The sequence below is a fragment of the Pagrus pagrus genome (genome assembly GCF_965226575.1).
Source record: "Pagrus pagrus genome assembly, chromosome: 10".
Classification (NCBI taxonomy): Eukaryota; Metazoa; Chordata; class Actinopteri; order Spariformes; family Sparidae; genus Pagrus; species Pagrus pagrus.
The window spans coordinates 9,299,958-9,321,124 of record NC_140194.1 but is presented as its reverse complement, the minus strand read 5'-3'; the positions used below and the strand labels follow the sequence as shown (position 1 = coordinate 9,321,124).

General features: G+C 44.1%; 1 protein-coding gene across 1 annotated transcript in view; it reads right to left on the bottom strand.

Annotated features, from left to right (window-relative positions):
• The window catches only part of igf1ra (insulin-like growth factor 1a receptor), an 80,261-nt gene that overhangs the window by 6,781 nt on the left and 52,313 nt on the right, over positions 1-21,167 (bottom strand). Inside the window, exons 3-20 of the mRNA XM_084363634.1 lie at positions 17,601-17,901; positions 16,549-16,685; positions 14,881-15,025; positions 13,926-14,134; positions 13,625-13,751; positions 12,770-13,005; positions 12,508-12,675; positions 12,087-12,291; positions 8,597-8,877; positions 8,324-8,466; positions 7,956-8,121; positions 7,765-7,867; positions 7,453-7,523; positions 7,135-7,364; positions 5,912-6,016; positions 4,654-4,813; positions 4,279-4,408; positions 1,775-1,909 (exon numbers count right to left, since the gene is read on the bottom strand). Coding sequence (XP_084219760.1) covers positions 1,775-1,909; positions 4,279-4,408; positions 4,654-4,813; positions 5,912-6,016; positions 7,135-7,364; positions 7,453-7,523; positions 7,765-7,867; positions 7,956-8,121; positions 8,324-8,466; positions 8,597-8,877; positions 12,087-12,291; positions 12,508-12,675; positions 12,770-13,005; positions 13,625-13,751; positions 13,926-14,134; positions 14,881-15,025; positions 16,549-16,685; positions 17,601-17,901 — 3,052 coding nt within the window. The remainder of the gene's footprint in view (positions 1-1,774; positions 1,910-4,278; positions 4,409-4,653; positions 4,814-5,911; positions 6,017-7,134; positions 7,365-7,452; positions 7,524-7,764; positions 7,868-7,955; positions 8,122-8,323; positions 8,467-8,596; positions 8,878-12,086; positions 12,292-12,507; positions 12,676-12,769; positions 13,006-13,624; positions 13,752-13,925; positions 14,135-14,880; positions 15,026-16,548; positions 16,686-17,600; positions 17,902-21,167) is intronic.

Sequence of the window (21,167 nt, the reverse complement as noted above, 5' to 3'; positions counted from 1 at the left end):
AGCTTGATATGTTTATCTGTACAATTGTGTCTTGATCATATTTTGAGTATAGCAATAACTAATCAAATCCTGTGTGTGTGTGTGTGTGTGTCAACATATTTGGCCAAGAAGCTGGTGTTGCACTCAGAAACTGCGGGGGGCGCCAAATTGCACAAAATGCCAATTTCTACATAATGTTGCTTTAAAATATGAAGGGATGTGGGAACCCGGTCGCTGATGAATGTATCAAAACAGATAAAAATCGGCCACTTTCATCTGTGAATGTCAGCTTCATCTCCGTGAGCAGTCATAAAGCCAAATATCGGCCGATACCGATGTTAAGATCGGTGCTTTCATAATAAAAGGCTTTCACAAAAGTAATCTGCACTAGGTCAGCCAAAATCTCACCAGATCAAAACAATCAGATAAAAATAAGAAACAGACGCTTTTTCTGCCTAAGTGAGGGTGAAGAGCAGTCTTCAAACACCGATCGTAAACGTTTAATTCTCAGCAGTACTCTTTTGCGACAGAGCAGCAAAACTTCACACATGCAACATCCTCGGCGTGATGAAACCTTGATGTATAATAGCACTGAAAGAGACACTGCACACTCCTCAATAAATCATGATGTTTAATATGATCGCAGAGTCTGCCTTTTATTTTCGCCCCAATCCTGGCGAGAGAGAGCGGGAGAGCAAGAATGCACTTTTGTCTTTAGGAAACTGGAGACAGAAACATGGGAAACCCAATCAGTGACCTACAGCTACCTGACCATGGGAAAGAAGACAGCACAAGGAGGAGACATTGAAAGCTCTCCAAATATGACTCATCCCTTTTGTCTTTTATCCTTCCTGCTCTCTCGTCTCGTATCGTTCTATTTAGTCTTTGTGTGGACGTCGGGCTTTACTACACTTCAGCACTCTTCTGGAAATCTCTGTTAAGTCACTGCAGCAGAGGCGACCAGCAGCGGCAGCCTGACTTCGGGAGGCAAATCCCCCCCCACCACCACCACCACCACCACCACCACTAGCACCACCACCACCTCTGTAACACAATCCACACACTCCTGTAATCAGGACAAAACAGTCAGGCTGCCATAGAAACCGGAGGTCTGTGTCTGCACAACACTCGGCCCTCTTCTTTTTTCTGCTCGCACTCTTTTTCTAAGGTGAGGTCAGCCGTGGAGAGTGGGAGGGGAGAGGGAGCAGAATGCCTTCTCATTGAGGTCAGAGAGAGAGAGAGAGGGGAGAAATGCATATATGCAGCGTTGCACGCTGACAAGCAGGCTGTGCTGTGTTTTCTCTCCTCCAACAGCCAGGGTGATTCATTATCGAATTATAAATGAATTTATGAATGTTGTCTCTCCGGTTCCCTTTTGCTGACGGACTGACACCGTCGCCCTCCTCATGTCCATTCCCGACGGCAGGAATGAGGGGCATCTTTCACACACGGGTCGTGGCATCCCTTCTATGGGCCGAGGCTGACGGGTGAGGAGGCTTCGCGCTGCCAGCTGACCGCCGGGGCAATGCCGTCAACCGGCCACATTTAACCTGTGACGTTAATGTCAGGCCTCATCTTGGCTCTACCTTAGCGTACACACCACATGATATCCTACACACTTAGACACACAACTTAAAATAGACGCCGGGCAAAATATTAATGGGACAGTCGGCGGGCGATGGGGTGGCAGCAGAGGATAAAACAATGCATCCTTTGAGAGTGTTGGAACATACACCTGGAAGGCCTCAAGGGGGGGTAATATGCAGTTATTGATCACAGGAAGAAGGAGACTCACAGCATGTCAGGGCAGTTGTCTGGTTTGTCCAAGAGTCCTCCCTCCATGACAAAGCGCAGCACTTGTTCATTGGACATGCCCTGGTAAGGCTGCTCTGCTAAGGTGGCGATCTCCCACAGCACGACGCCAAATGACCTACAATAAGGAGAGAGACGACAGGTTAAGACATTTTTGCCCCTTATCTGATGCAAAGGAGCGTCCTGGAAGGGCTCAGTCATTCACAAGCAAGGACAGGGCGAGGTTCACCACTTTGTGAAACACGTGATTGTATGAAGGTTATTGCTACGCGGGCTCAGGAGCACTTGCCGGTAAACACAGTTTGTTTGCAAACGATTGCATTGCGTTTTTATCTACAATTTACACAGCGTCCTAACTTTTTGGGGAATCAGGATTGTGAATAAATATTACATTTAAAAGAGCCAAACTTGTGTTTTGACCTGTTAGGACAGTTTTGATACTAAAAAACACTGCAGGAAAGGACTTCCTGCAGTGTTTTTTAGTATCAAAACTAAAACTGTATGATTAAAAATAAAAAACTCTTGACTTTAAAGACACCAAAATAATCCGTTTTCAATCCGTTCAGGGTCATTATAACTGATTGACTGACTAATTATAATAACTGTGTAATACTGTATACCGTGATATTTTCTGAGATTATTATCGTCCCGTGAAATTCTCATACCACTGCAACTCCAGCTACACTTTCGCTCACTTGACCTCGCTTTATTAAAGACGTTTTAGTGCTCAAACCTTTATCAGAAGATTCATTAAATGTGTTTATTGAATAGTGTCTGATGAATGTCTGAAAGCAATAACATCATTATTCTGTCAGTGTTTTTCACTTTTGAACCTTTCAGGCAGCCAGTGGTTAGTTTGCCTTCACTAAAAGACTGCTCACATGCTTGAATTAGATCATCCATTACAGTGAATATAATGTCTGCTTTTATGCACCTAGTTCCACTGCAGAACAGCAGTAGTAGCTGATGTGGTCTATGTGTGATTTCTTTATGCAAACCCAGCAGAATATACTTAATGAAGAGAGGAAAACACTGTTCTGGTCCTTTAAAGCTGCGTCAATGTTTTTATATTAATATTGGCTTGAATGACGCTCGCAGGAAGAACTCTCACCCGACTCTGTGGTCCCACACACTTCCACAGTTATGAAGGTGATATTATGTCTGTGATGTGTTTACAGCTTACTGCGCTGACCCAAAGTAGCTAAAAAAAATCTATTAATTCAGCTTTAAGATACTTTTTTTAATATAAACAGTATTCTGAACTGGTGTGACATTTAAATTCATTATTAACTGTATGTGTAATATTCAGCTTGATGTGGATTTCTGCTCTAAAGTGGTACTGCACCTTTAACTTTCTTCATTACCGAGAGCATAAGTGACCTGTTGGCTGAAATCGAATAGTCATCGTGACCTGACAACATTTTACAGAGGGCTAAACCTAAAACCTGGCAGCCTACCCATTGTTTTGGTGTACAACTCAGTGATTCAGAGTAATTTCATTACAGCAGGTCGAGCCTCAGTATAGTAAACATCACCTCAGTTTAACCTCAAGCTACCCTGCTCTGAGATTACTGTGAGACTATTCCTGAGGAAAATTCTGAACTCGACTAACAAAGACCACAATATTTGTTCACTCTTGCTAGTCATATTCTCACCACTGGCATGAGTTCTGAGAGTCAACTCCACCGTCTTATTACAACACTGCAGCGCATAAGTGGCCGAAACAGCCTTGTGCTGACAGACGAAGCCACGTTCAGACAGCTTTCCTGATCAACAAAATAAAAGTCACCTACTTGTGGATTCCAGAGGAGACCAGAACGGGTTCGTCTTACAGTAAAGTTCATCTGCGCTACATCAAAGACGAAGATGCAGTACGCAAATGTGGAGGTGGGTTTGTGCTGGCACTGCAACCTATCATTTGAAAACATCTGGAGCAGTTTAAGACCACTCTTAGGGACTGACCCGTGGGACAGTTTGAGTTGGGAAACAAAAACTTGAGAGGGAGCTAGTAAACACTTGTATTTCTACGACGACTGTATCGCTTCACATAGAAAAACGTGGCAGAAAACGCTGCCAGCTGAGATTTCACCACAGGCTGGCATTAAAAAAAAAAAAACAAGGTTTCAGTAAAAAAAGATTAATCTCGTTCTATACTCCTCTATCAGGGAGAGAGGAATTTCCAGCTGGAAACCACAAGATTTTTGATGGTTTTGGACGTTCTTGCTGTCAGAGCACACTCAGAGAGGACGGAGGGCAGGAAATGCATGTTCGCACTGTTAAGTAAAGAATGTTGTTAAGAATACGGGCCGAGAGCTGATCTGTGTGTTTTTATAGTTTGGACTCCACAGCATGAAATGTTTAAGCGTATCCACACGCAACATGGAGACATTTCTGGAATACTTTTGCAAGCCCCCTGGATTAGGGAAGGTTTATACATGTATAATGCAGGATTGTGAGTGTGTGTAACAGAGTGATGTGTTCTCATACCAGACATCAGACATCGTTGTGAACACGCCATCTTTTAGCGACTCTGGAGACATCCAGCGGACAGGCAGCAGGCCCTTCCCTCCTTTTCGGTAGTAATCCGTCTCATAAATATCTCTGGTCATGCCAAAATCTGAGGAGAAAAATGGAGAAAGAGGTTGGGGAAGCCACTAAACATCGCTCATTCTGTGTGGGAGAGGAAGCTACTCAGAACTCATCCGTTCCTTCGCCTCCTCCCTCCCTCTGTCCATCTACATTAAGATACCGCTGCCTCAGGCACTCACTGAAAATCCAAACACTTATTTTTCAAGGCCGGTGGAGTGGGTTCAGCTCCGAGCGACCAGGGACGGCTCACGGCATCGTATTAACTCGACTTACCTCCAATCTTCACAGTGAAGTCCTCGGCTACCATGCAGTTTCTGGCAGCCAGATCTCTGTGGACAAATTTGTTGGCATTTAGGTACGACATGCCGTCGGCGATTTCCCCCGCCATCTGGATCATCTTTTTAAGCGGGGGCAGGACCTGGCTGGTGGAATTCTGTTGCAGAGTGAGAGGGGATGAGGTGAGAGGGGAAAGAGTACCAAAAAAACACTGTTCAGTCAGTCCTCGTGTCATCTTCTTATGCTTTCCACAACACAGTGGTTACAGTTCAGCATTACGAAGGGAGGGATGGAGGCTGTATGTGCAGGATGACTACACTTATCAGACACTCAAATGTAATGCTTTTTAAGAACTTTTCAAGGTAACTTTGACCAAATTTACAGGGTTACCACTGGTCCTTGAAATCCCTGACAGTTTGTAAGTGTGAGGGGGGAAATAAAGGGCTTAAATTATTGGAATTTACGATATATTTTGTGCAAGAGTTCAAAATAAACATTAGATAACGGGCTACGTTTCGCTGCCTGCATGTGTGTCTCCCTGCCGTCACCGTAACAGAGCAGCACAATTGAGAAGCGTTCACACATTCAAGCCTCTCTCTTTTTTTTATTTGTCATCTGTGAGTTTCTCTAAAGCCTGCGATTTCTCATTATAACCTTCTCAGTGTTGTAACAGTAATTCATCTTGATACGTGTCTCAAACTATGTCATGCTGGGTCCTTGAATTTGAGGGGAATTAGGCCTGGAAAGTCCTTTAAAAGTCCTTGATCTGATGTTTAAAAAGGTGTGGGAACCCAGAATTTAAGACTTGGATTTTTTGATAAATCAACTTTTACTTATCCAAGCACTGCGGGGAAGTGTAAAGGTAAGGGGTATGCATGTAGTCCTGTGCAGAGACAGGTTTTATGTTGGAAAATGTTTTTCAGAGTGAGTGAGAGTGAGTTATTCGACATTTTGCCAACAGTGCAAGTATAAAGTTAAGAGGTTTAGTAGGTTTAGACATTTGTAAAATCTTTTACCCAGAAGAGCTTGACTCAGTATGAAAAATACATTTAAGGATGTTTGTGGCAACTTAATCACTATTTATTGACTTTAAGGCCTTACATATTTATAACAATGAATTTAAGACATTTCAAGTCTTTTTAACACACCCTGTGGATGACAAATCACACTGACTTTATTTCTGTATGAGAGAGACAACATCTGATACACAGCTGAAGAGTGTGTTTATGTGTGCATGTGAGGAAAAGCTGCTTACTTCTTTGCGCAGAGAGCGCAGGTGGCTCTTGAGATCTCCACGGGTCATCAGCTCCATAATCACCAAGGTTGGCTGTCCCTGAGAGACCACGCCCAGCAGCCGCACCTACACCAATCACAACACAGCTCAGGTCAGAAGGGACGAGTCAAAAGCTTGGACTACATGTAAAGTCTGTGCGTTCATAAAGGAAAAGTGACAAACTCAGTGAGTAACAGTCAGCAAGCACTACACCAAAAAAAAAAATCATTTTTTAGTGTTGATGGATATAATTCACCCACAATGCAATGCACAAAGGGAGGAAGGAGAAGCTCACAGCTGGAAGAAAAATCAAACTAACAACAGATGGTGGTGAAACAGCTCCAGGAACACATCAGAAAAACAAAAAATAACTATTACATTGTTGGAAAAACATTTGACTCTCTCTCTGTTAGGTTCAACTGTTGTCACAGCTTGATTGATGTCTGACGGCGCATGTATTTCATAACCAGTGTTATTTATTATTCATTATTTTATAGTATAATTCCTCTTCTTCTGGCTTCAAGACTCCTCAATTTATTCTCCACAACCCACCTGACACAATTTGGTTTATTTTAATGATTTATTATTTGATCATCCATTTATATGAATTTGTTTTATCATAAAAGGGACTACATCTATCATTTCACTGTACACCTCTGGTTGTATAACGACAATTAAATCAATCTTGGATATTGAATCCTGATTATTGAATACTGTATAAAATTAGGTATTCAACTTTCTGTATTTCACATTAACGTATATACAAAATACTGTTCTCTTTAACTTACTTTGAAGATTATTAAAAAAAATCCATTTCCTTTAAATTATTCAAAGTGAATTTAATATTTGATTGTTTGGCTTTGTAGCAGCTGGGCTTGATAAAAATAATAATAAAAAAAGGTTGTAACAGCAGCTTTCCAAAGGGAAAATCTTTTAACACATCCATTTAACGTAATTAATGAGGCTGTGATCATGCTGACGTGAGAATGTACACAATCTCCAGGAGGCTGAATCCGGCCTCGGGCTGTAGCTGCCTGAGTAGAGGCAACCACCCTGTACTCGTGACCCGCTGACACCTGTCTCTCTGCATGTATGCAGATTAATCAGGGAATAATGATAATAGGGAGCACCATCTGTATATGTTGGTGTATTTTTAGCCATATTGTAATGATTGATGCATTTATTGAAGGCTTTTTCTCTCTTACCACATGGTGACAGTTGAACTCCTTCATGACGGAGGCTTCGTTCAAAAACTCAATGCGCTCCCTCATGCTTGCCGACTCGTTCACCGTCTTGATGGCCACACGTGTCTCGGGTTCGTCCTTGACCACTCCCTTGGCTATGCCTTCATACACCATGCCGAAGGAGCCCTGACCCAGCTCCCGGTGCATGGTGATCTTCTCCCTGGCCACCTCCCACTCATCCGGGACGTACACTGACACGACACGACGGACAGCCGGTCAACAGCACGTACAAGCACCGAAATACAACAGAACAATCGTGGAGATGTTCGATATTCTTACTCTCAGCTGCACTGAAGTACTCTGGGTTGACAGACGCGTAAAGGACTCCGTTCCCCAATCTGTCGCTGTTCCTGTTGACACAAAGACCTCTCAGTAAGTCAGCAGGCAGCTCTGACCGTGGAAGGCATGAGTAATTCTCTATATGAAGTCTACAGTACTCTTTACCACAAGGGAATGTTAATGAAAACAACAGCTATTAACTCTTATTAGCACTACACTGGTCATTAAGTTTCATGAGCATTGCAAGGTACAACAACAGCATCAAAAGACTCTTTTTCATAATGTGGAAAGCATGTTCATAAAGGTACTCGCCTCTTTTTGTTCACGAAGAAGAGAATCGTGGAGAGGCTGGCAATGAAAAGAATCACGATGATGGGAATGATGATGACCAAGTAGAACGTAACACCATCTTCTCCTGTCAGAGAGAAGTCAAATAAAAGTGATCAGCAAGGACGTAAAGGTGTCAATATGCCGTGTTTACTGTGTGAGAAATGTTGCTTTACGTTTGGGCGGGGGAACGTAGAAGGACACGCTCTCCGTCCAGGAGCCGTTCCCAGCTAGTGAAGTGGCGCGCACACGAGCAGAGTAATTCCCCGAGCCCAGGTTGGTCAGTCGAGCTCCTTTGTGCTCGCGGTAGTGCTGTCGCGACACACACTCGTGTTTCTCAGGCTGAGAGGAGGCGAACACAAAATCAGTCAAGGTCAGCAACTGGGTTCAGGCAAAGAGTGTGTTTAAAAAAGAAAAAAAAACATTTCTCAAGACTATCACACTCTCCATTAAAATGTGTTTTGAAGCTAGTTTGAAGATGTAATTTTATGAATTGATTAAAACATGCCTGAGTTAACCTTTATTCACACTCGGTTCGACTCACCTCAGTCCCCAGACGGAACTTGATCTCATACATCAGGATGAGTCCATTGGGCATGACGGGCTCCGGCCAGTGCAGCACGACACAACCCTCCACCTTGTCACTCCTCTCGTACATCACCTTCCCAGGGATGTCATCTGCTCTGACTGGGAAACACACACACACACACACACAACTTTATTAAAGGCTGTGTCTGCAAAGTGCTGCATGAGAAGGTGTTAAAGCATGCTGGAGAGTACACAGTGTATCAGTACACAGTGTCAGTCAGTTTCTAACCTGCCGGTTTGGTCCTGGAGTAGACGAAGGCTCCGGCGCTGCAGCGCCCCACCTCCTCGTTGCAGGCGTGAAGGTCAATACGGTAGACAGTGAAGGGCTGCAGGTTGGGGATCTCTAAAGACTCGGCTATGCTCCTGTCCTCTGAGAAGGGGTACTCCTTGATAGGAGGAATGCCATCTGTGCTGTTATCCCCGAGGCCGATGGTGGTGTTTCCCCTACCATCACCAAACAGTGTGTTGTTAGCCACACCGAAAACATCTCTGCGCCGACGATCTGGAGGTCTGAAATACAGAAGGACAGACGGATGCAACAGCTGTAATAAAGTTGATTTAAGTAAAGCTTTGATGTGGATTAAAGACACAAAAAGATAAATGTCCTGTAAAACCCACTGTAACAAGTAACTGTAGGTTTATAACTCCCAGAAGCATTTTACACAGGCTGAAGCATCTCACTGCACTGGGAGGAGAGACTGTGTGTTTTGTATCTTTGTTTATGTGTGTGTGTGTGCGTGCGCCATGTGTCCAGATGCTGCTAACTACTCCCTGTGGAGCTGTGTGGAAGGATGAGGTCAGACAGATCACAGCGAGGTGGACAGACAGACGCAGAGAGAAAAAAACAGACGCATGAGAGATTTTTCCACAGTAAAAAAACTATAAAATAAAACTTTCTCTCCAACATATCCCAATCATAACAATAAAAAAGTCTAAAAGGGAAAAAAAGCTGAAGTATAACCTAGAGAGAGTACGGCTTATAACTGCTCGATGATAATGACCGATTTCCAGCAGCCAAACTCAGGGCATTGCGGTCTCATAATGCCGATGATAAGCTGCTGCGAAGCGACCTGGAGCTGGACATCATCATTATTGAGAACGTGCAGGCGGTGACAGCTGTGGCTGTGGCAGCAGCAGAGACGCAACAGATGCCACAGGGCACCTTCCTTACCTTCACCGTGAGACCTACGGGACAGTTGGACAAAGAAAAGAGTTCTGAGCTCTGATTGAGTTGGAAAATGATATCCGTGCTGACGGAAAGTGACAACAGGTGATATACAGTATACGGGGCCTTTACGGAGCTCTCGCAAGGTGATAAATGTCTCGGGGGTTGTTTGGAAATGTAATGAGGACAGCAAGAACAGGTGGCTAGGTTTTTATTACAGCATGTGAAACAGCTTATGATTGAAAGTGTATTTTGGGAATTAGGGATGTTTTTGTAAGAAATCAATCAAATTATTGTTTAGTCTATGAATTGTGCTCATCACAACTTCCTAGAGCCCAAAGCAATGCCCAAAAAGTGACCAAATTTTCAATTTACTATCAAATAAGACTAAATAAAAAGAAGAAAATAAAAAAAATAGTTCACGGTTATGTTTCTGTTCCTCGACTAATCAATTCAGCTCCATCGGGATGAATAAAATGCTGAACTGAGGGACCGATCCGAGCAGAGCTACAGTCAAATGATCTGTTGTTTCTGAGCAGACGTACACCTGCAGGAGGAGAGCACGGACACAGACGGATCCGTGGGAAAGACCAGTCGCACTGACATGTCAACATTCCTCTCCGACAGTTATAACTGGTGCGGTGCAATCCAAAGTCCAGCACTCAAAAAACTGCTATGGTTACTCGTAAAAGCGCATCAAAAATATTTTAAAAAACTGACAGAAGAGTTTAATGTAAAGATGCAGAAGCGTGAAACTAGCAACTATTGAGACATCACGGTATTAAAAGTGACAGAGTAAGAGGAAGAGAGACCCCGCTGAGAGGCAAGAAGAATGAAATCTTGAGGGATCTCGTTTTCGTGTGTGTAATACGAGTGGTAAGGGTTATGGGGGCAGTGCTAACAGTGTGAGAAGGCTCCTCAGATGACTGAAGCATGACCTTATAACTTGTGAGTTACTACAGTTAGTGTCCTGACCTCACCCGCTCAAAAAAGATCTACCTTTTTACGCAAAGGAATCCGGGGAGGGAGCCGTGACTACACATTCAGTCTGCGGAGAGCAGGGCACGTTATTACCAGCAACCAAGAACAGCGAAAGGATCTGATGGAAGAGGACTTCCAGGGAGTCCTCATCAATTCACCTTGTATGTACTCAGCAGGTGAGTACAGTGAATGCACACTCCTGTCAGCCAATAACAGGTTTTGGCTCGTACCTACACAAACAGGCAAACCTCCCTCCACTTCTCCAGTAAATCATTCCGCCTTCCTTACTTTCTGTTTGCTGATGGGTCTCTTCCCTCATTCATTTAAATTCCAGATGGATTCACTGTACATTTCCTGGCAGCTGTCTCGCTCCAGAATAAAAAAAAAAAAAAAAGACGAGTCCTGGACAAAGAGAGCATGCAAAGGGGAGGAGGAGAGTGGAGTGCCGAGTGGAGGGGGGACAGAATGGAAAACATTTCCTCTTCTTTCTGTTTCTGTTTTCACCCGCCCTCTTTCCCCTCACCCCGGGTCTAAACCCTGAACTTTTGAAAAAACCCTCCCCGGTTTTCGAGTCCTTTCCCTGGAGTGGTTTGTAATAATGCTGGCTCTGTTACAGTGGAGAGTCTGTGCATACACAGGCTGAGCCCTTCGCTGCAGGCCCGGGACCTGCCACCCGCCTGTTTCCTAGACAGCTATAGTATAACAAATCAACAGAGCCAGAGAGAGGAGGAGGAGGAAGGGAGGGGGCCAGATATGCGTTCAATTACAATAGAAAGCTGTTTTGTTATTCTTCCTCCAAAGACATATTGATCCAATCTCACAAGAGCATTGCAAAGGAAAAGAGAAGGGCGCCGTAACGCCGTTTGAATGAATGAACTTTGGTTTGGAGGCATCATTTAAAGCTATGGATTTATAAGATACCTGCTGAGTGTTCTCAGTGAGACGCAACAAGTATATCAAAGGTCCCCATATTTCACCGCGACTGATGATGGGAGCATTACGGCTCCAAATTCGCAAACGCACCGATTGTGTGTGACCCGCTGTATGAGGATAAAGGAGTGTGTGAGAAGAACGGAGCGGGAGTCTTTGAAACAGAGGAACATCCTTCGCCACGAGCAAGTTAAATGATAACACAACACAGATGTCGGTCCCCATTGTGGGGAACAAAAGCCTAAGCAGCTACGACTGTGCAGCCAAACTAGGCCCTTCAGACTCCTTAATCACATCTCTCTCCTGGGTTTGTTTGTGTTGCCTAAATTGCTGCCTGCTAGGTCCTAACATCCCCCCCTTGCCACCGTTGCCGAGGAAACAGAAAGCCACAACCGCGCTGAGAAGGCTTTGGATCCGACTCAGCATGTCTCCTCATCTGCACCGCCCGACAGAAAGGGCCAACCCAGCGGGCCGGCCAAGCCCTCGTCCGGTCCCATCTACACCCCAATGCTCAGGTCCCGTCAGCCACCACCTCATTCCTCCTTTTGACCCACTGAGGCCGACTAGTTCAGCTCTCCAACAGTTAAAGGAGTTCAATGAAAGGCTGCTATGATATCTCCGCTCCATCTGTGGCTCACTTTACCTTGGCAGGAAGATGGCGTTGTGGAGGAAGTTCTCGAAAATTTTGAAAAAGACCTGGCGTTCCTTATCCCGGTCCCTCTCCTCGGGCGTCTTCTGGCAAGCACAGCACGGGCTCTCTGGCCCTGCTAGGTCGGACTTAGTGGGCTTGGTGTTCTCTTCCACGTCTGCCAGCCCTGTGGCCGAGATACGTTCCGGGATCTTCAGCTCTGTTTTAAGAGAAACCAAGAGTGTTTAGAGATGGGCAGCATTTCCTGCACAGAGTTAAGTTTAAACATTACAGTAATTAACTAACTAACTAAGCCTAGTAGTAACTTTTTCCCCACTATTTTGGGAAACACAATTATTCACTTTCTGTATATTTAACATACAGACAAGAGAGCTCAGACAATAAGTTACTGTTTTGTAGAATGAGTAACGTAGACCTTTGGAGCAGTAGTTATGTTGGTAGAGCTCCGTGTCCTCAGGCTGCCGCTGCCAGCGGACCAGGTAGTAGGTCAGGTTGCCGTTAGGAAAGGCTGGAGGAGACCACTTCACCACCAGCTTTGTTGAAGAGTTGGCATATGCACGGGCGTCTTTGGGCATAGACGGGGCTGCAAGAGAGCCAAAGTGTAGGTTAAATTAAAATGCTGTCCACCTGTTTACAGACAGCTTTAGAAATAATCAACAGACTGACGACCGACTTACGCGATGGGCGTGTGCGGATGTAGATGATGTCACTCTTTGCCCCAGAGATGTGTTTGTCCTCCACCTGCAAGGTAGTGGCCTTCACAATAATAGCATACTGAGTCCAGGGTTTGAGGTGTTGAAGGATGACTTTTGGGTCAATGCTTTTGTCCTGAGGGAGATCCACGTCCACCATGTGCCAGCTGTTTGAGCCGCAGCCATCCTGGCCGTCGAACTCTGTGATGTCCTGGGAAGGGCTGTTGAGAACATGACAGAGAACATGGCAGTGCAGTTGGCCATTTTGTATGAAAGTAAAACACACTCAAGGTCACACTTGAAGATGTTTCATCTTTAGAGGCTTTGCCAATGGTCTCGCATATTTTAGGCCATTATTTACAAATGTTGTGTATTTTACAATTCTCGATTGATTACCTGCCTGTGAGGCAAGTCATTTGTTTCATTTTGTGCCAGTTCAATAAGAAGAACCTGACAGTTAATCAAACCCAGATCACAAACAATAAGCAGACATGGATATTATGAATATACTGTTATAAATTTGGTCTTTTGTTTTGCATTAGAGGAATTCTTCTGTTGGTCATCTGAAATCAGAACGCCTTAAAGGCAGGAAATCAATCCGAAAGCTGAGACAATGCCTTAAGAAAATGGTTGGCAGCAATGTGAAGTGCACACAGTTACTATTGATTGAGGTAAAATATGCAAAACCAGACAGATAGGATCATCTAAGATTTTGTTTTTCCATGAAATGACCGATTACTCAGTTAACCCTTTATACACACCCACTCTTCCTTATTGCAGAGTTAATTTTATGATATGAGCGAGTTATAGCAGATAATGTGTGAGTAAATGGGTACTCACGACTCCTTGTAGTAGACTATGAAGCTAACAAGGTCGTTGTAGCCCTGCGGCCTGTAGTGCTCCCATGTCAAATTGATCATGTGGCTTGATGTGATGTTAGACTTGAACTTCAAAATGTGACTTTCACCTGTTGAAACAAAGCAGAACCTTCAGTGAGACACACTTACAAAATAAAAGAGAACATATCATGGTTTCCACACACACTGAATGACTGAAATAACTCACAGATTGTTTCTTTTTTGAAAGCTCACTCGCAATAAAAATGAAGCTCAACCTGCCATGGTTGTGTGAAAATACTCACAGCTGGCTCTTTCCCCGTTGTTGCGGTAGTCGCCCTCCTCGGGCTTCCCAATTACGCCCGTCTTTTGCCGCATCTTGTGGATCTCAGACATGCACAGTTTAGGGTTCAGACGAAAGAAGAGGCGTCCATTCAGAATAGTCAGGTTGTGCTGATTCCAGTCCCAAAGATACTGCAGGTGCTGGTTGTTGATGGCGGAGAACGAATACATGCTGAAAATTGAAGGAGATCAAGAGGAGGTTACAACCATGACATATAAACAGGCTAAATTGATCAGAAATGTGGTTAAAAAGTTTTGCCACCTGGTGGCAGCGTTAAGCACCAACAGAGGTGGACATCACATGAGCTCAGGTTTGTTTGTCTGTCTGACAATGAGCCGGGGTTTATACAGAGGAGGACATGACACAGAGGCAGCGCCAACACTCTGAGCTCCAGCAGTCCAAGTAAGAGCAGCAGAACACCTCCAGAGCGAGGGGAATGTCTGCCATCCTAAACGGCATTCCTCAGAGTGAAACTTTACCCCAGGAGAAACGACAACAAGAAGGGTGACAGGATTTCCCATGACCCCTTTGGCCATTACCAAAAAAACCTTCCCTGGTATCTCAGACTGCTGCTGATATCAGAGTAAAGGCGAGGCTGATGGACCTGAGACTTTCCATTCAGCTCTGCAGCCACACTCACTTATCTCGCCTGTCTGGATCATTTTTAAAATGATCCTACAATATCTGCAAACAGCGTCTCTAGACACTGCTATATTTAGATTTATCAGTTTGCAAGAATGTAGTCATCCTCCATCCACTCATTCAGCGAGAAGTCACTCTGACATTAATGTTACTTCAGTGATATATTGGTGGCAACCTCCCTGCCTGGCTGCGGTTTGCTCATGTCCTCTAATTCCCTCAGTCGGCGCACACAAGCATGCACACATTCAAAGGCACAATGTGCAGACGAGCCATACTTGTCCATGAGTTCATTCCCATCGATGTAACGCAGGCTCTTGAGGAAGGACAGCGAGCCAAGTGCGTGGGAGTGTCGGATCTTCACATAGCCCGTCACTCTCTGGATCAATCCCATGAAGCTCTCCAGCTCAGACTCGATGTTATCTGGGGACAGGGGATGAACATAAACACACAATAAAAATGCACAAGGACCCTCTACTGCTACCATGACACCCAGGCTTGCTTTTGACGCAAATATCCCAACGAGCGCTACATTGTTCGAGCTTTGTCATACGTGGAGATTAGCTTGTGAGCCACCCTGTCAACTGAGCAAATAAACAGCATTATAGCATAATGTGATAATTGGGTTAGAGTACAGGAAGCAGATGTAATGTTGATTTGGTGGCCCTCACTGTACATCCCAGCAGCTTAGACAGCCAGGCTCTCCTACTTTATCAGTCTCAGTAATCATAATATTTGCAGAGCAGTCAAGTGCAACAAAGTGTGGTTAAGTTAGTATAAGGATTGCTGTAGCGTATTGTGTGACAGATTGCAGCCTAACTGAAGGTCCCATATTGGAGAAAGTGAGATTTCCATGTCTTTTTTGGTATAACGCAGGGTTAGGTGCTGTAATAGTACAGTTACAGCATCAAAACACTCAATCCACACGCAGAACACAGCCCCATATACAGAAACTGTGCCTTTAAATGAGCCGTCAGGACTTCTAAGGCTGTGATGTCACAACTATACAGAAACGGCCCTCAGCGCTGCGGTGGGGGCAAAAACACATACAGAGCTGATATGAAACATGGTGGGCAGTATCTGCTCAGGCCTGTAAGAGCTGACCAATCACAGCAGACCAGGCTTTTCAGGAGGGACGGTCACTAAAACGGAGCGTTCAGACAGAGGTTGACTACAGGTGCTGCAGTAATAGACAGTATGAAAATAATGTGTTTTTGTACATTAAAGGATAAATTCACCCAAAAATAAAAATAAATAATGTGGATAGAAAGTTGGGTGACGCTTCATTGTCCACAAAACATATCTGGGGCTTCACAGAATAACAGTATTGCAGCGGTCTCCTTAACAACTGAAGTTGATAGGGACTTAAAAAAAAGGCTCCATACAGTTTGTCTGAAGTAAGCAGTCTAAGTCTCGGAAAGCCCAGAGATCTGTAACAAGTTTGAACAGACATCATTTAAGATGAAAGCAAGAGCTTGACCTCCAACAAGGGTGTAAATAACAGCTTTTCATATCAATTTGGTATCTCAAAGCTTCCAGAGACTAAGATTACGCCTGACCAGATGTACAGAACCATTTTATATTCTTTTTGTTTTGGTTTTTTTTTTTCATTTCAAAACAAGGCCCCATCTGCTGCAGGTGTTTAGGAGAATGCTGATGCTCTGTTTTACTGTGAAGCTCCAGAAATGACTACAAAACTTTTTCATCAGCGTGTGGGTGAGTAGATAATGACTGAATTTTCCTTTTTAGGTGAACTTTTCCTTTAACCTTAAAGTGAGCATAATATGGGACCTTTAAATATTCTGTTGAGTGTTGGGGCTGTGAGTGTGTATGCTCTCTTTAGTTGCAGCTGGTGTTGTAGTTTAGTCCACTAAAATTTCCTGGAGTTGAGTATAGCATGCATACACTGCAAAATCAACAGTAAATGTGGTGTTAGTAGCACTCACTTCCGCGGCGGATGTTGATGTCCAGATTGCCTTCGATGATGGTGCAGTCCTTTAGAGACTGAGCAGCATCCACAGAGTCGATGGCCGAGGAGGTGCAGGGCTTATCACACGGGCCGTTGCAGGCACTGCATAACATGCTGTATAAAAAGGGAGGGAGTGTATAAGAAGAAAGAGACATTAATACATTTTAAAAAAGCAATATGTTACGTGAACCTTTCTACCTCACTCAGAAATCATTTGCCCACTCCCTAACTCCCAAGCATTCCAAAGGATTCAAGCAAATAAATTCAGTGCATGACACAAGGTCATCTCTCACACTGAGAGTTTAATCTTTTATGGGCCCTCATCTGAACTCGTGAGAGAGTGACTCACTGTATTGACCTCAGAGACAAAACAGCAGCGGTACGTCCAAAAAATATACAGCATCGGAGAGTCGGAGTGGAAAGTTTGGGAACTGACGAGACAAAACAGGGAGGAAAGCTGCACACAAAGTTTTCTTATTCGAGGTTAATGTCAAACAAAGTAAATGTCAGGTGAGTCACTTCTCAAAACCTCTGAGTATTAATCTACGAAAGCAGTAGCGATGAGAACAAGCCGCCATGTCGAGCACTTTTCACTGTCTCTAAACAGTCTGGGGAGTCTAAACTTGAATCATTAATAGTCTGTCGTGCTCTTAACCTCCAGCACTTTCAAGCTTCGAGACCTCCTTTAAGAAAAGGGCTAGTGAGGGGGCAGGTCAGGTGAAGTTCAGCTCAAGGATACTTTATGCAAAAAATTCTTTATGCAGAAGAACACAGTGAGCACGAGTGGCTCTACTGTCTGAATACTGAGGAGAAACCTCACAGCGAAATCATCCAGGGAAAACTACCTACGTAATACTCTGGCTCTCTCTGTATAAAAGATCAAATACAGAACATTTAAAAAAGAGTAAGTTTGAGCCTTGAAAGTAAAATTGTTACGTTTTAACTGCTCTTTGTACATTCGGTGTGTCACCTGCCGTGACATTTCTAAATCATCAGGACCTAAACCAGAAGCGAAGGGTACGTCTTTACCGATTGGTCTCGTTGCGTGTGAAGCCGGAGGGGCATTCGGGCATGCACTCTCCCCTGTGGATGACAAAGTGCATGTCTACGGGCAGGTGCACTTGAGAGCACAGGTCCATGGTGATGCAGCGCCAGCCCTCGAACTTGTAAGTGTCTGGCGGACAGTCTGGCACACAGCGACCCTCGTGGTGGTAGTGGAGGCAGGCGGAGCAGGCCATGTCGTTGTTGGGTTCAGTGCAGCTGCCCAGGCACTGGCTGTGGCAACACTCCCCTTTGTCTGTGCAGGCGAGCTTGCAGTGGTCTGGGCACACTGGAGGAGACAGAGAAAAGATGGGCGAGAGGTGAGTTTTGGGTGGGTGTAAGCAGTCTGCACCGCTGAAGTCAAGGATTATAAAGGTCAAGATAAAACACTTGCACACAGACATCCTGGATTCAATGCAGCTCACCGCAGTTTTAAAATGGTTCAGTGGCTTACATTATTACAAGTTTACATTCAGTCTGTAGCGGTGAAAAGCCGTCTTTCAAAATGCGGTTTCCACTTTGGAAACAACAAATCGTAAAAAAAAATGTCAAGTGAACAAAGACTGTGATTTCCATCCCTCAAGCTGAAAAGATAAGTAAAGAGGAAGTTTGCCATGGATGGCTTTCTAAATAAAAACACAACAGGCAGCGACTGAGGCGGCGTGCACCTAAACCAGACCAACTCACTTCTGAGAATAATACACAATGATGAGTAAGAGAACAACAGTTTGTAATGAATCTCAGAGCCCCGTGATACACGCTATCTGGCATGTGAGGACAATGAGCAGAGGCATTTGTCCTCACAATAAACTGGCAACTAAAGTGTACACATGTATTAAAATATGTACAGGAGGGTTTTTTCGATTAAGGCACAAGTGATGGCATTTATATTTAGACACAAATGAAAATTCATGACATGACGATGTCGTGTTTTAAAATGTTTAAATGTGTTTTTCTGTGCATGACTGAGCTACGCTGGCCCCGAGTGAAGAGGCAGAGCTGGAGAACACCATCACGGAGGAACTGGAGTGCAGAGCTGGCCTCACTTAATGTGATCACCCGTGGTATCATCTTTACTCTGACAGCAATGTGAAAAAGACGTTTGTGGAAGCAAATGTATCCTTGCCTTTTGTTTTTAACCAGATCTGCAACCACAGAGCCACTAAAAATAAATGAATAACAGAAAAACAAACGCACAATATACTATCTTATTTCCTCGTTATTCTTCTATAATGGAAAAAAGACTGACTATTGCAGCCCTCCCGCCATCACTGCAGCTTCTAAGAAAGAACTACTGTACATCGTTCCAGGCTGCGAGAAAAAAAAGCGACAGTAAAACGATTGTGCGGGGTGTTTCAAATTAAGCTTGAGTAACATGAATAATAGAAGCTCCTCTGTTTACTGAGCATCACTGAGAGACCAAGAGCCATAACAATATGTTATCAATAACACAGCATTTTCCCAACGCTCGGGATGGACAAATAGTCCATTTGACAGATTGTGCACCCTGACAGATTTATCTTGCAGCGCTTACATAATGAACATTAATGCATCAGCCCTTAAACCCTGGAGGAAAAAGTATTTCCAAATCCAACAAAAACAGAAAAGTACTCATTCAGGTAATAAGACACCAGAAAGTGAGTTCAGTGCTTGTTGGTGTTAGATTCACCAACTGCTTCTGACAATCTCCTCAGCTTCACACTTAAGAGATAAGTGACACAGAAAAAATGAAAATCAGAAATGGAAAGCGTCTGTTTCCAATGTTCAAAAGCAATTTTACTGTAGCCTATTTATAGAGAAGAAGCACTTCTGAAAAAAGCAGATGTAGAGTGAAGAAAGCAGATGATTCCCACTGTTAACTAATCTTGAGACACTGCAGGCAGGAGTGTCCTAGTTTCCAATGAGTCCACTCCATAGAAAGAGCACCTGGAGTGTGTGTTTGAGGACTTGTATGAATGATTGTGAAAGGGCCTGGTGACAAGGTGTTCTTTTGCTAATGATTGTTCCCTGTTTGAGTAGTCTCCATCCAGATAAAGCGCCGACTCTGTGAAAGACTGAGTCAAGGTTCAGGTTTCTTGTACAATATAAGAAATCTGTCTGCACGTTTGAAAAAAACATAACAGCCCTTTTTTGCATATAGTGCAGGCAGCAAAGCCCTGCCCCCCACACCCTCGCGTTGTTTGCTGTATTAGGGCCTGAAGTGTTTACTATTTATTGTTATGCTCTTTGTTATTGCTGCAAAGCAAATTTCCCCACAGGGGCAATAAAGCTGAACTGAACTACACTGAACTGAACTGAAATAGGAGGCACAGCACTCCTGGTTCCTTAGCAACCGCCTCCTGGTGCAAAGCCAGAGCTGGAAGGAAATGTGCACACAATCAAACACACTCAGACAAAAGTACACTAAAACACACATTTCACCACTCTCTCTTTCATGTGCGCCATTATCATCTGCAAGACTAAAAAATTTGACTTCATTGTCCCCGGTGTCATTATCTCAGCCATCCTCTTTACAGACACATCTGCAGGAGTGCACGTGATTAGGGATGAGAATACATGTGTGTGAGACATGTGTGCACAAGCATGTTGGTATGTGAGCATCTGCGGGTGCCAGGGAGAAAGAGGAAAAAAGGAGCGCTGCTTGTTTATTTGCTTTTAAATTAAATGCGGGTGTCGGAGCATCGCCGGCTCGCTCTGTGAAATCAGTGGAGAGAATGAAGCCGGCTGCCGAGCTAATCTCTTGATGAATATTTCATGTTGCTTTACAAAACATCTGTGTAGGTTAAGAACGTGACGGTGCACTACAGCAATGCTGCAGAGCAAACACACACGCACACACACACACACACACACACACACACACACTCCTACAGTGCCAACTCCAGTTTCGCTCCACAAGGGAAGGGGAGTGATCGTTCCCACTCCTGACGGCATCTCAAATAGTTGCCATTCTTTCTCACATTCAGGCAAATCTAATAGTGAAGACGAGGTTGACAAACAAAACTCTCAAACCCTCAAAAACAAAAATAAATCCGTAGACATTCAGTAGACATGATACCATATATTTATTGTTAAATACACTGCAGTACCCCTCCTGATAAGACAGACCGTGAAATTATCACATTACGACTGCATTCAAGTGTATTGAAGCAAGTTTTTTCATGACGGCATGAGGACGATTAAGAGTATTTATCTTTGTGGCCTTTGCTACACTATCTATAGCTTCACATTACGTACACGCTCCACCACACCAGGAGTTGACTGGCTCTGTGGCACTTTGTGAACACTGTATCCAACTATTCTGGATTTGCTCCAAAGAAAACGGCAAAGGCCTTTTTTAAACCTACAGCATCAAATGCCAACACACACAGGTTCTCACATGGCGGCCGTGATTCGATTGGAAAATACGATGCTGACCTAAGTGTGTTTAAAGCCGGCACATCGCATCAGTGTTGCACATTTGCAGAGTGAGGAGGAAAAAAAAAAAAAGAAGAGAAACATCAGCGAGGCTTAATTTTCTTGGAATCCGACCAAAAGGGGGCAGCCAAGGCAAAC